Source organism: Oncorhynchus mykiss, chromosome 10, assembly GCF_057628025.1.
Source record: "Oncorhynchus mykiss isolate SJ-2025 chromosome 10, ASM5762802v1, whole genome shotgun sequence".
Taxonomy (NCBI): Eukaryota; Metazoa; Chordata; class Actinopteri; order Salmoniformes; family Salmonidae; genus Oncorhynchus; species Oncorhynchus mykiss.
Window position 1 is genome coordinate 84,370,912 of NC_143031.1, and position 15,799 is coordinate 84,386,710.

At 46.8% G+C, this 15,799-nt stretch overlaps 1 protein-coding gene across 2 annotated transcripts in view; it reads right to left on the reverse strand.

Moving 5' to 3' along the window:
• The window catches only part of LOC110517091 (phosphatidylinositol 4-kinase type 2-beta), a 21,176-nt gene extending 6,375 nt beyond the window's left edge, over positions 1-14,801 (reverse strand). Inside the window, exons 1-6 of one of the 2 annotated variants that reach the window (XM_090188201.1) lie at positions 14,234-14,801; positions 10,723-10,874; positions 8,839-8,919; positions 7,943-8,062; positions 2,876-3,007; positions 860-1,013 (exon numbers count right to left, since the gene is read on the reverse strand). In XM_090188201.1, the coding sequence (XP_090044327.1) occupies positions 860-1,013; positions 2,876-3,007; positions 7,943-8,062; positions 8,839-8,919; positions 10,723-10,874; positions 14,234-14,591 (997 nt within the window). In that variant the 5' untranslated portion in view covers positions 14,592-14,801. Of the gene's footprint in view, positions 1-859; positions 1,014-2,875; positions 3,008-7,673; positions 7,825-7,942; positions 8,063-8,838; positions 8,920-10,722; positions 10,875-14,233 lie in introns of those variants that run through there. The other variant, XM_090188202.1, reaches the window with a different exon arrangement.
• Positions 14,802-15,799: the final 998 nt, after the last annotated feature.

The following is a 15,799-nucleotide window of genomic DNA, read 5'->3' on the forward strand; positions in this document are numbered from 1 at the left end:
CCTGTAATTCAGATGTAGACGCCCTGTAATTCAGATGCAGATGCCCTGTAATTCAGATGTTGATTCCCTACCGAGTCCAATACATCTAGTTGATTCCCTACCGAGTCCAATACATCTAGTTGATTCCCTACCGAGTTGATTCCCTACCGAGTTCAATACATCTAGTTGATTCCCTACCTAGTTGATTCCCTACCTAGTTGATTCCCTACCGAGTTCAATACATCTAGTTGATTCCCTACCGAGTTCAATACATTTAGTTGATTCCCTACCTAGTTGATTCCCTACCGAGTTCAATACATCTAGTTGATTCCCTACCGAGTTCAATACATTTAGTTGATTCCCTACCTAGTTCAATACATTTAGTTGATTCCCTACCTAGTTGATTCCCTACCTAGTTCAATACATCTAGTTGATTCCCTACCGAGTTCAATACATTTAGTTGATTCCCTACCTAGTTGATTCCCTACCGAGTTCAATACATCTAGTTGATTCCCTACCGAGTTCAATACATTTAGTTGATTCCCTACCTAGTTCAATACATTTAGTTGATTCCCTACCTAGTTGATTCCCTACCTAGTTCAATACATCTAGTTGATTCCCTACCGAGTTCAATACATCTAGTTGATTCCCTACCCAGTTCAATACATCTAGTTGATTCCCTACCCAGTCCAATTGTGTTGTGTTGTGTTTTTCAGTGTATTTGATATCCTACTAAGTTCAATACATCATTGAATATTGTTGAAATCCGTTCTCCGTATCGCAGATTTAACCCCCCCCCCCCCCCCACTCCTTCCTGTGAGCGCACACACACACACACACCTACACACACACACACCTACACACACACACACACACCTACCTGTGTTCCTGATGACGTAGTCCAGAATGACGAGCCTCTCAAACTGAGACTGGAGCTGTTTCCTGATGTTCTCTGGGAGAGGCTCCGCCTCAAAACGTCTCAACCAATAGTCAGCCTCATGGTACCCTTCCACGAACAGCTGGAACGAACCAAGCTGACACACCCACAGACAGAAAGATGCAAAAACACACGCACACACACACACGCACACACACCCACAGACAGAAAGATGCAAAAACACACACACACACGCACACACACCCACCCACAGACAGAAAGATGCAAAAACACGCACACACACACAAACACACAAAGACACACACACACAGGTCAGGACACCTTGGGGGGTTAAGACATAGGGTTAGGGGTCAGGGGTTAGGACACCTTGGTGGGTTTAGACATAGGGTTAGGGGTCAGGGGTTAGGACACCTTGGTGGGTTTAGACATAGGGTTAGGGGTCAGGGGTTAGGACACCTTGGTGGGTTTAGACATAGGGTTAGGGGTCAGGGGTTAGGACACCTTGGTGGGTTTAGACAGGGTTAGGGGTCAGGGGTTAGGACACCTTGGTGGGTTTAGACATAGGGTTAGGGGTCAGGGGTTAGGACACCTTGGTGGGTTTAGACATAGGGTTAGGGGTCAGGGGTTAGGACACCTTGGTGGGTTTAGACATAGGGTTAGGGGTCAGGGGTTAGGACACCTTGGTGGGTTTAGACATAGGGTTAGGGGTCAGGGGTTAGGACACCTTGGTGGGTTTAGACATAGGGTTAGGGGTCAGGGGTTAGGACACCTTGGTGGGTTTAGACATAGGGTTAGGGGTCAGGGGTTAGGACACCTTGGGGGGTTAAGACATAGGGTTAGGGGTCAGGGGTTAGGACACCTTGGGGGGTTAAGACATAGGGTTAGGGGTTAGGGTACCTTGGGGGGCTAAGACATAGGGTCAGGGGTCAGGGTACCATGGGGGGCTAAGACATAGGGTCAGGAATAAGACTAGTAGGGTCAGGGGTCAGGGTACCTTGGGGGGCTAAGACATAGGGTCAGGAATAAGACTGGTAGGGGTTAGGGGTCAGGGTACCTTGGGGGGCTAAGACATAGGGTCAGGGGTCAGGGTACCTTGGGGGGCTAAGACATAGGGTCAGGGTACCTTGGGGGGCTAAGAGATAGGGGTCAGGGTACCTTGGGGGGCTAAGAGATAGGGTCAGGGGTCAGGGTACCTTGGGGGGCTAAGACATAGGGTCAGGGTACCTTGGGGGGCTAAGACATAGGGTCAGGGTACCTTGGGGGAATAAGAGATAGGGGTCAGGGGTCAGGGTACCTTGGGGGGGCTAAGAGATAGGGGTCAGGGTACCTTGGGGGGGCTAAGAGATAGGGGTCAGGGTACCTTGGGGGGCTAAGACATAGGGTCAGGAATAAGACTGGTAGGGGTTAGGGGTCAGGGTACCTTTGGGGGCTAAGAGATAGGGTCAGGGGTCAGGGTACCTTGGGGGGCTAAGACATAGGGTCAGGGTACCTTGGGGGGCTAAGACATAGGGTCAGGGTACCTTGGGGGAATAAGAGATAGGGGTCAGGGGTCAGGGTACCTTGGGGGGGCTAAGAGATAGGGGTCAGGGTACCTTGGGGGGCTAAGAGATAGGGGTCAGGGTACCTTGGGGGGCTAAAAGATAGGGTCAGGGGACCTTGGGGGGCTAAGACATAGGGTCAGGGTACCTTGGGGGGCTAAGACATAGGGTCAGGGTACCTTGGGGGGCTAAGACATAGGGTCAGGGTACCTTGGGGGGCTAAGACATAGGGTCAGGAATAAGACTGGTAGGGTCAGGGGTTAGGGGTCAGGGTACCTTGGGGGGCTAAGACATAGGGTCAGGAATAAGACTGGTAGGGTCAGGGGTCAGGGTACCTTGGGGGGCTAAGACATAGGGTCAGGAATAAGACTGGTGGGGTCAGGGGTCAGGGTACCTTGGGGGGTTAAGACATAGGGTCAGGAATAAGACTGGTAGGGTCAAGGGTCAAGGGTCAGGGTACCTTGGGGGGCAGTCCCACTCTGTGGAAGTGTCGTCCCACTTTGGGAACCATCTCCAGGGCGTATTTCTTCCCTCTGGACTTCGCCCTGTCGATAGTGTTGTAGTGAAATGTCTCACTGACTAGATACACAGCCTGGAAGACACACAGCCTGTTATTATCACTGACTAGATACACAGCCTGTTATTATCACTGACTAGACACACAGCCTGTTATTATCACCGACTAGACACACAGCCTGGAAGACACACAGCCTGTTATTATCACTGACTAGATACACAGCCTGTTATTATCACTGACTAGACACACAGCCTGTTATTATCACTGACTAGACACACAGCCTGTTATTATCACTGACTAGACACACAGCCTGTTATTATCACTGACTAGATACACAGCCTTTTATTATCACTGACTAGACACACAGCCTGTTATTATCACTGACTAGACACACAGCCTGGAAGACACACAGCCTGTTATTATCACTGACTAGATACACAGCCTGTTATTATCACTGACTAGACACACAGCCTGTTATTATCACTGACTAAACACACAGCCTGTTATTATCACTGACTAGACACACAGCCTGTTATTATCACAGCCTGTTATTATCACTGACTAGACACACAGCCTGTTATTATCACCGACTAGACACACAGCCTGTCATTATCACTGACTAGATACACAGCCTGTTATTATCACTGACTAGACACACAGCCTGTTATTATCACTGACTAGACACACAGCCTGTTATTATCACTGACTAGACACACAGCCTGTTATTATCACCGACTAGACACACAGCCTGTTATTATCACTGACTAGACACACAGCCTGGAAGACACACAGCCTGTTATTATCACTGACTAGACACACAGCCTGTTATTATCACTGACTAGACACACAGCCTGTTATTATCACTGACTAGACACACAGCCTGTTATTATCACAGCCTGTTATTATCACTGAGTAGACACACAGCCTGTTATTATCACTGACTAGACACACAGCCTGTTATTATCACTGACTAGACACACAGCCTGTTATTATCACTGACTAGATACACAGCCTGGAAGACACACAGCCTGGAAGACACACAGCCTGTTATTATCACTGACTAGACACACAGCCTGTTATTATCACTGACTAGACACACAGCCTGGAAGACACACAGCCTGTTATTATCACTGACTAGACACACAGCCTGGAAGACACACAGCCTGTTATTATCACTGACTAGACACACAGCCTGTTATTATCACTGACTAGACACACAGCCTGTTATTATCACCGACTAGACACACAGCCTGTTATTATCACTGACTAGACACACAGCCTGTTATTATCACTGACTAGACACACAGCCTGTTATTATCACTGACTAGACACACAGCCTGTTATTATCACTGACTAGACACACAGCCTGTTATTATCACTGACTAGACACACAGCCTGTTATTACCACTGACTAGACACACAGCCTGTTATTACCACTGACTAGACACACAGCCTGTTATTATCACTGACTAGACACACAGCCTGGAAGACACACAGCCTGTTATTACCACTGACTAGACACACAGCCTGTTATCATCACTGACTAGACACACAGCCTGTTATTATCACTGACTAGACACACAGCCTGTTATTATCACTGACTAGACACACAGCCTGTTATTATCACTGACTAGACACACAGCCTGTTATTACCACTGACTAGACACACAGCCTGTTATTACCACTGACTAGACACACAGCCTGGAAGACACACAGCCTGTTATTGCCACTGACTAGACACACAGCCTGTTATTACCACTGACTAGATACACAGCCTGTTATTACCACTGACTAGATACACAGCCTGTTATTATCACTGACTAGATACACAGCCTGTTATTACCACTGACTAGACACACAGCCTGTTATTATCACTGACTAGACACACAGCCTGTTATTATCACTGACTAGACACACAGCCTGTTATTATCACTGACTAGACACACAGCCTGTTATTATCACTGACTAGATACACAGCCTGTTATTATCACTGACTAGATACACAGCCTGTTATTACCACTGACTAGACACACAGCCTGTTATTATCACAGCCTGTTATTATCACTGACTAGACACACAGCCTGTTATTATCACTGACTAGACACACAGCCTGTTATTATCACTGACTAGACACACAGCCTGTTATTATCACTGACTAGACACACAGCCTGTTATCATCACTGACTAGATACACAGCCTGTTATCATCACTGACTAGACACACAGCCTGTTATTATCACTGACTAGACACACAGCCTGTTATTATCACTGACTAGACACACAGCCTGTTATTACCACTGACTAGACACACAGCCTGGAAGACACACAGCCTGTTATTACCACTGATTAGACACACAGCCTGTTATTACCACTGACTAGATACACAGCCTGTTATTACCACTGACTAGATACACAGCCTGTTATTATCACTGACTAGATACACAGCCTGTTATTACCACTGACTAGACACACAGCCTGTTATTATCACTGACTAGACACACAGCCTGTTATTATCACTGACTAGACACACAGCCTGTTATTATCACTGACTAGACACACAGCCTGTTATTATCACTGACTAGATACACAGCCTGTTATTATCACTGACTAGATACACAGCCTGTTATTACCACTGACTAGACACACAGCCTGTTATTATCACAGCCTGTTATTATCACTGACTAGACACACAGCCTGTTATTATAACTGACTAGACACACAGCCTGTTATTATCACTGACTAGACACACAGCCTGTTATTATCACTGACTAGACACACAGCCTGTTATCATCACTGACTAGACACACAGCCTGTTATTATCACTGACTAGACACACAGCCTGTTATTATCACTGACTAGACACACAGCCTGTTATTATCACTGACTAGACACACAGCCTGTTATTATCACTGACTAGACACACAGCCTGTTATTATCACTGACTAGACACACAGCCTGTTATTATCACTGACTAGATACACAGCCTGGAAGACACACAGCCTGGAAGACACACAGCCTGTTATTATCACTGACTAGACACACAGCCTGTTATTATCACTGACTAGACACACAGCCTGTTATTACCACTGACTAGATACACAGCCTGTTATTACCACTGACTAGATACACAGCCTGTTATTACCACTGACTAGATACACAGCCTGTTATTATCACAGCCTGTTATTATCACTGACTAGATACACAGCCTGTTATTATCACTGACTAGATACACAGCCTGTTATTACCACTGACTAGACACACAGCCTGTTATTATCACAGCCTGTTATTATCACTGACTAGACACACAGCCTGTTATTATCACTGACTAGACACACAGCCTGTTATTATCACCGACTAGACACACAGCCTGTTATCATCACTGACTAGACACACAGCCTGTTATTATCACTGACTAGACACACAGCCTGTTATTATCACTGACTAGATACACAGCCTGTTATTATCACTGACTAGACACACAGCCTGTTATTATCACTGACTAGATACACAGCCTGGAAGACACACAGCCTGTTATTATCACTGACTAGACACACAGCCTGTTATTATCACTGACTAGACACACAGCCTGGAAGACACACAGCCTGTTATTATCACTGACTAGACACACAGCCTGTTATTATCACTGACTAGATACACAGCCTGGAAGACACACAGCCTGTTATTATCACTGACTAGACACACAGCCTGTTATTATCACTGACTAGACACACAGCCAGTTATTTTCACTGACTAGACACACAGCCTGTTATTACCACTGACTAGACACACAGCCTGTTATTATCACTGACTAGACACACAGCCTGTTATTATCACTGACTAGACACACAGCCTGTTATTATCACAGCCTGTTATTATCACTGACTAGACACACAGCCTGTTATTATCACTGACTAGACACACAGCCTGGAAGACACACAGCCTGTTATTATCACTGACTAGACACACAGCCTGTTATTATCACTGACTAGACACACAGCCTGTTATTATCACTGACTAGACACACAGCCTGTTATTATCACAGCCTGTTATTATCACTGACTAGACACACAGCCTGTTATTATCACTGACTAGACACACAGCCTGTTATTATCACTGACTAGACACACAGCCTGTTATTATCACTGACTAGACACACAGCCTGGAAGACACACAGCCTGGAAGACACACAGCCTGTTATTATCACTGACTAGACACACAGCCTGTTATTATCACTGACTAGACACACAGCCTGTTATTATCACTGACTAGACACACAGCCTGTTATTATCACCGACTAGACACACAGCCTGTTATTATCACTGACTAGATACACAGCCTGTTATTATCACTGACTAGACACACAGCCTGTTATTTTCACTGACTAGACACACAGCCTGTTATTATCACTGACTAGACACACAGCCTGTTATTATCACTGACTAGACACACAGCCTGGAAGACACACAGCCTGTTATTATCACTGACTAGATACACAGCCTGTTATTATCATTGACTAGACACACAGCCTGTTATTATCACTGACTAGACACACAGCCTGTTATTATCACAGCCTGTTATTTTCACTGACTAGACACACAGCCTGTTATTATCACTGACTAGACACACAGCCTGTTATTATCACTGACTAGACACACAGCCTGGAAGACACACAGCCTGTTATTATCACTGACTAGACACACAGCCTGTTATTATCACTGACTAGACACACAGCCTGTTATTATCACTGACTAGACACACAGCCTGTTATTATCACAGCCTGTTATTATCACTGACTAGACACACAGCCTGTTATTATCACTGACTAGACACACAGCCTGTTATTATCACTGACTAGACACACAGCCTGTTATTATCACTGACTAGATACACAGCCTGGAAGACACACAGCCTGTTATTATCACTGACTAGACACACAGCCTGTTATTATCACTGACTAGATACACACACACACACACACACACACACCCCCCCGCCCCTCCTCCCACCTCACCTTGGTTTTAGGGACCACCCCCAGTCCTAGCCTGGTATCAACGAGGGAGGCAGCAACCTCTGAGAGATAGCCCTGGTTGGGGATCAGGCAGCCACGGCCAAAACAACATGGACAGCACAGCTACACAGAGACACAGAGGAGGAGGAGGAGGGGGGGTGGGCAGGGGGTGGACAGAGGGAGGAGGAGGAGGAGAGGGAGGAAGGGTAGAGGGTGGGGAGAGTTAAATTAACTGTTAAAATGAATGTAAAAACAGAGAGAGAAAGGGAGGAGAGGAAGAGGGGATGAGGAGAGAGGAGAGAGAAAGAGGAGAGGGGATGAGGAGAGGGAAGAGAGAGGGAAATAGGACATAGGGACAGATGAGGAAAGAAGAAGAGGAGAGGGGAGGAGGAGAGAGAAGAAGAGGAGAGGGGAGGAGGAGAGAGGAAGAGGAGAGGGAAGAGAGAGGGAAATAGGACATAGGGACAGATGAGGAGAGTAGAAGAGGAGAGGGGAGGAGGAGAGAGGAAGAGGAGAGGGAAGAGAGAGGGAAATAGGACATAGGGACAGATGAGGAGAGAAGAAGAGGAGAGAGGAAGAGGGAAGAGAGAGAGAAATAGGACATAGGGACAGATGAAGAGAGAAGAAGAGGAGAAGAAGAAGAGGGAGAGAGAACAGTAACAGACAGAGATAGAAACCAGAGCATAGTGAGACCTAGGGACAGACGAGGAAGAGGAGAGACACAGAGATAAAGACGGAGATAGTAACAGACCAGAGATCAGTGAACGAGAGATAGTAACAGACCAGAGAACAGTGAACAAGAGAGATAGTAACAGACCAGACAACAGTGAAAGACAGAGATAGTAACAGACCAGAGAACAGTGAACGAGAGATAGTAACAGACCAGAGATCAGTGATACCTTGTGAAAGTATTTGGTCCATTTAGGGTTGAGGTGACCGTAAGGCTCTTCAGACTTTGGTTTGAAAACACCGAGGACTTTCTGGATGGGGAAAAAAGGGAATCAACAGTATTTAATAAAGCCCTGACACCATCAGCAGTTATCACAGAGAGATTTACAGTAACCCGGACCATCAGCAGTTATCACAAAGAGATGTACAGTAACCCGGACCATCAGCAGTTATCACAGAGAGATTTACAGTAACCCGGACCATCAGCAGTTATCACAGAGAGATTTACAGTAACCCGGACCATCAGCAGTTATCACAAAGAGATTTACAGTAACCCGGACCATCAGCAGTTATCACAGAGAGATTTACAATAACCCGGACTAGACCCTAATGGAAGAGATTTACAGTAACCCAGCCTAGACCCTAATGGAAGAGATTTACAGTAACCCAGACTAGACCCTAATGAAAGAGCTTTACAGTAACCCAGCCTAGACCATAATGGAAGAGCTTTACAGTAACCCAGTCTAGACCCTAATGAAAGAGCTTTACAGTAACCCAGCCTAGACCCTAATGAAAGAGCTTTACAGTAACCCAGCCTAGACCCGAATGAAAGAGCTCTACAGTAACCCAGCCTAGACCCTAATGGAAGAGATTTACAGTAACCCAGCCTAGACACTAATGGAAGAGATTTACAGTAACCCGGCCTAGACCCTAATGGAAGAGCTTTACAGTAACCCAGCCTAGACCCGAATGAAAGAGCTTTACAGTAACCCTGGCCTAGACCCTAATGGAAGAGCTTTACAGTAACCCAGCCCGGACCCTAATGGAAGAGATTTACAGTAACCCAGCCTAGACCCTAATGAAAGAGCTTTACAGTAACCCAGCCTAGACCCTAATGAAATAGCTTTACAGTAACCCAGCCTAGACCCTAACGAAAGAGCTTTACAGTAACCCAGCCCGGACCCTAATGGAAGAGATTTACAGTAACCCAGCCTAGACCCTAATGAAAGAGCTTTACAGTAACCCAGCCTAGACCCTAATGAAAGAGATTTACAGTAACCCAGTCTAGGCATCACAGACTTCAGAGAGACTGAGGACCACATCAGGGCCAGAAAGACAACTCCATCACAGACTACAGAGAGACTGAGGACCACATCAGGGCCAGCTGGCATTGACCATCACCATCATGTAGTGCAACTCCAGCAGGTTACCAGACGCGCCAGTCTCTGCTAGGAGTGGGTTCAACTCCGTTGTTATAGGAACTCCCTGAAGCTGGCTTCCTTCCCATCAACATGTTCATCTCCTTTAAATGTTTCTCTCCATCTGTAGGCCTATACTAGAACTCAGCTGTTAGCTGTGAAGCCTACAAGATTAAAATTAACCCATGAAACAGTGACTTGTTCACGTAGATAATGCAGAGGTTAAACCACAGTGGCTCAGAAAAACCAGAAGGACTTCCTGGACATAAAGAACAGGAAATGGTTTGTTGTTTAAAAAGGTTAGTGACTGTTAGAACAAAGCCTAGCTAGTAGTGATGAGGGATGACTCTCACCGCCCCCCCCCCCACCTCCCCCTCCGTGGTCTTTGAAAAAATACCCCCTCCCCCCATACCTTCCACCTCACCTCCCCCACCCCTATACCTTCCACCCCTCCTCCTCCATACCTTCCACCCCTCCTCCTCCATACCTTCTACCCCTCCTCCTCCACACCTTCCTAATCACCTCCCCCACCCCCCTCCCATATACCTTCTACCCCTCCTCCTCCACACCCCCCCTCCCCTATACCTCCCACCCCTCCAACTCTCTGCCCCGAACCCCCTCCACTATACCTTTCACCTCCCACCACCCCCCTATACCTTCCACCACCCCCCCCCCCCCCACTCCCCCTTTCCTCACCCCTTTGGAGTCTTTAACGAAGTAACTCCCGCTAGAACCCTGAGAGATTCTCTCTGGGAAGACTCCGCCCTCGATGGCCTGCTCCGCCCTCTGAATGATGTCACCAAACTCTGGGTCACCGGGGAAATGGTTAAAGTCTCCACTACTGTTACCTGAATGGAGGAGAGAGAGAGAGAGAGAGAGCATTTTGACTTGTTTCTCTTTAAAATAGGCCATTGTCATTACATTAAAACAAAATAAACATATGTTTCCCATTACAAATGTATATTTTAACATGCCCTCTCCACGGAGATAGACAGAGAGAGAGAGAGTAATGTTTTCTGGACATTTTTTATTGCTTATTTCACTTTTGCTTAATATCTAGGTCACTTGCTTTGGCAATGTTAACATAGGTTTCCCATGGCAATATAAAACCCTTAAAATTAATTGAGAGAGACACAGCGAGAGCGAGAGAGCCTGAGACATGGAGAGAGAAACAGAGAGACAGAGAGACTCAGCGAGAGCGAGAGAGGCTGAGACATGGAGAGAGAAACAGAGAGACAGAGAGACTCAGTGAGAGCGAGAGAGCCTGAGACATGGAGAGAGAAACAGAGAGACAGAGAGACACAGCGAGAGCGAGAGAGGCTGAGACATGGAGAGAGAAACAGAGAGACTGAGACATGGAGATAGAAACAGAGAGACAGAGAGACACAGCGAGAGCGAGAGAGACTGAGACATGGAGAGAGAAACAGAGAGACAGAGAGACACAGTGAGCATAGCCTTGCTATTGAGAAAGGCCGTTGTAGGCAGACCTGACTCTCAAGAGAAGACATTTTGTGGGCAGTGTGCACATAGCCTGAGGTAAAAAAAAAACTGAGCTGCACTTCCTAACCTCTTGCCAAATCTATGACCATATTAGAGACACATATGTCCCTCAGATTACACAGAACCACAAAGAATTCGAAAACAAACGCAATTTTGATCAACTCCCATATCTAACTGGGTGAAATACCACAGTGTGACATCACAGCAGTAAGATCTGTGACCTGTTGCCACGAGAAAAGGGCAACCAGTGAAGAACAAACACCATTGTAAATAAAACCCATATTTATGTTTATTTATTATTTATGTTGATTTCCCTTTTGTACTTGAATCTAGTCGCATATCATTACAACGCTGTAAATATACACATAATATAACATTTTAAAAATGTCTTTATTATTTTGGAAAGTCTGCGAGTGTCATGTTTACAGTTCATTTGTTATTGTTTATTTCACTTTTGTTTATTATCTATTTCACTTGTTTTGGTTATATATATAATGTTATATGTTAACATATGTTTCCCATGACCCCCCCCCCCCCCCCCACACACACAAAAAGGCCCTTAAATTGCAAGTGAAATTGAATTGAAAGAGAGATCAGTACATGTGTATGTAACTAGCTAAAGCAGCATCTACAGCTGCGGTATCAGTTCAACTCTGCAACATTTGTTTGCTTTGGTTGTGGTTGACTCTGGTGGAGGGTGCCTCCCAAACAGCACCCTATTCCCTACATTGGGCTCGGGTCAAAAGTAGTGCACTATGTAGGGAATAGGGTGTTGTTTTGGGAGGCAGACGCACTGTGAGCTAGGTGCAAAGTCAAGAGAAACATGGCTCCATAGTGGAGGTTAAACACACACACACACACACACAGAGAGAGAGAGAGGCCCACACACACAGAGAGAGCCCCCCCCCCCCCCACACACACACAGAGAGAGCCCCCCCACACACACACAGCCCCCCCCACACAGAGCTACACACAGAGCCACACACACACACACAGAGCCACACACACACACACAGAGCCACACACACACAAAGCCACACACACACACAAAGCCACACACACACACACAAAGCCACACACACACACACAAAGCCACACACACACAGAGAGAGGCCCACACACACACACACAGCCACACACACTGTGTAGCTGTCTAAGTAGATGACACTTCCTTTCCCCCATGTAGAAAGCAAAGGAGAACAACTGATGACATCAACAACACAGCTTCATATATCCCCATCAGACAGCGAGAGGAGGAAGAGAGAGCTGGGGACAGAGAGAGCTGGGGGGAGAGAGAGAGAGAGGGAGAGAACTGGGTAGAGACTCAGGACAACAACACAATTAGACCCAACCAAATCATGAGAAAACAAAAAGATAATTACTTGACACATTGGAAAGAATTAACAAAAAACAGAGCAAACTAGAATGTTATTTGGCCCTAAACAGAGAGGACACAGCGGTAGAATACCTGACCACTGTGGTAGAATACCTGACCACTGTGACTGAATACCTGACCACTGTGGTAGAATACCTGACCACTGTGACTGACCCTAAACAGAGAGGACACAGTGACAGAATACCTGACCACTGTGACTGACCCTAAACAGAGAGGACACAGCGGCAGAATACCTGACCACTGTGACTGACCCTAAACAGAGAGGACACAGCGGTAGAATACCTGACCACTGTGGTAGAATACCTGACCACTGTGACTGAATACCTGACCACTGTGGTAGAATACCTGACCACTGTGACTGACCCTAAACAGAGAGGACACAGTGACAGAATACCTGACCACTGTGACTGACCCTAAACAGAGAGGACACAGCGGCAGAATACCTGACCACTGTGACAGAATACCTGACCACTGTGACAGAATACCTGACCACTGTGACAGAATACCTGACCACTGTGACTGACCCTAAACAGAGAGGACACCGCGGCAGAATACCTGACCACTGTGACTGAATACCTGACCACTGTGACAGAATACCTGACCACTGTGACTGAATACCTGACCACTGTGACTGACCCTAAACAGAGAGTACACAGTGGTAGAATACCTGACCACTGTGACAGAATACCTGACCACTGTGACAGAATACCTGACCACTGTGACTGACCCTAAACAGAGAGTACACAGCGGCAGAATACCTGACCACTGTGACTGACCCTAAACAGAGAGTACACAGCGGCAGAATACCTGACCACTGTGACTGACCCTAAACAGAGAGTACACAGCGGCAGAATACCTGACCACTGTGACGGACCCAAACTTAAGGAAAAGAGAAAGTCCGCCGTAGGCAGACATGGCTCTCAAGAGAAGACAGGCTATGTGTTCACTGCCCACAAAATGAGGTGGAAACTGAGCTGCACTTCCTAACCTCCTGCCCCAATGTATGACCATATTAGAGACACATATTTCCCTCAGATTACACAGATCCACAAAGAATCTCCCATATCTACTGGGGTAGCAAGATTTTGGGGAAGTACCAGTGAGCCGTCACAGCAGCAAGATTTGTGACCTGTTGCCACAAGAAAAGGGCAACCAGTGAAGAACAAACACCAGTGTAAAAACAACACATTTTCCCCCTTTGCACTTTAAATAGTTAAAAAAAAGCACAAAATAGAGAGAGACGCCATGTCTAGCAAGCTACTAACATGAAGGACTTATTGTATTCTCCTCCGGTCACCACCGGCTGTTTACCTGGCGAGGTAAGGTTATCTTTATCCGACGATGAACTCCGTCGGTTCCGCCTCGTCCTCTTCTGCCTCTCGCCCCGAGGTGACGACGTGCCTCCGGATAAACACGGTAACAACAGAGTCTCTTCCCCAGAACCGTCCGTCTCCAATTCGGTAAGAACACTTTCACACGAACCCGAGATCCGAATCGCGACCCCCGGGTTTGTCCCAGACCCGACTGTGTTCCTATCGAACAACGTCGACAGTGGCTCCTGGGACCGAAAGTTGAGATCCGTGGTAGAAGCAGCAGCGGCGGCGGCTACCGGGGCTATGTCATCCGCCACCACCGGATCGGTCTCGTTTGGTTCGCATTCCGACATCATTGTTTGATCGCTTATTTATTTTTATTCCAGATCTTACAAATTTAAAAAATGGTTTAGTTCAAACGCTACATATTTTCATCGCTCCATTGTTAAAAAAATAATGTTTATTTCTTTGACACCGGCTTGCTCGACTGTTGCTAGTTACTTAGCGGGAGATTATTTCACCCGTTAAATTGTCCACATCAGCCAAAAATCGCTTCCTGTTTCTACAGCGCATGCGCGTTGATACCAACGCTGCCTGACCAGATTTAAAGGGACAGTGTAGCAAATATCTCTCTGCCTGAGGGGAAGAGGAAGGCGGTGGATGAAGAGAAATGAGAAGGATGGAGGCTGGGGAGACACTGCTAGCTAACTAACTAGGACTCTGGTACATACAGGATGGAGGCTGAGGAGACACTGCTAGCTAACTAGCTAGGACTCTGGTACATACAGAATAGAGGCTGAGGAGACACTGCTAGCTAACTAGCTAGGACTCTGGTACATACAGGATGGAGGCTGAGGAGACACTGCTAGCTAGGACTCTGGTACATACAGGATGGAGGCTGGGGAGACACTGCTAGCTAACTAGCTAGGACTCTGGTACATACAGAATAGAGGCTGAGGAGACACTGCTAGCTAACTAGCTAGGACTCTGGTACATACAGGATGGAGGCTGGGGAGACACTGCTAGCTAACTAGCTAGGACTCTGGTACATACAGGATGGAGGCTGGGGAGACACTGTTAGCTAACTAGCTAGGACTCTGGTACATACAGGATGGAGGCTGGGGAGACACTGCTAGCTAACTAGCTAGGACTCTGGTACATACAGGATGGAGGCTGAGGAGACACTGCTAGCTAGGACTCTGGTACATACAGGATGGAGGCTGAGGAGACACTGCTAGCTAACTAGCTAGGACTCTGGTACATACAGGATGGAGGCTGGGGAGACACTGCTAGCTAACTAGCTAGGACTCTGGTACATACAGGATGGAGGCTGGGGAGACACTGTTAGCTAACTAGCTAGGACTCTGGTACATACAGGATGGAGGCTGGGGAGACACTGCTAGCTAACTAGCTAGGACTCTGGTACATACAGGATGGAGGCTGAGGAGACACTGCTAGCTAGGACTCTGGTACATACAGGATGGAGGCTGAGGAGACACTGCTAGCTAACTAGCTAGGACTCTGGTACATACAGGATGGAGGCTGGGGAGACACTGCTAGCTAA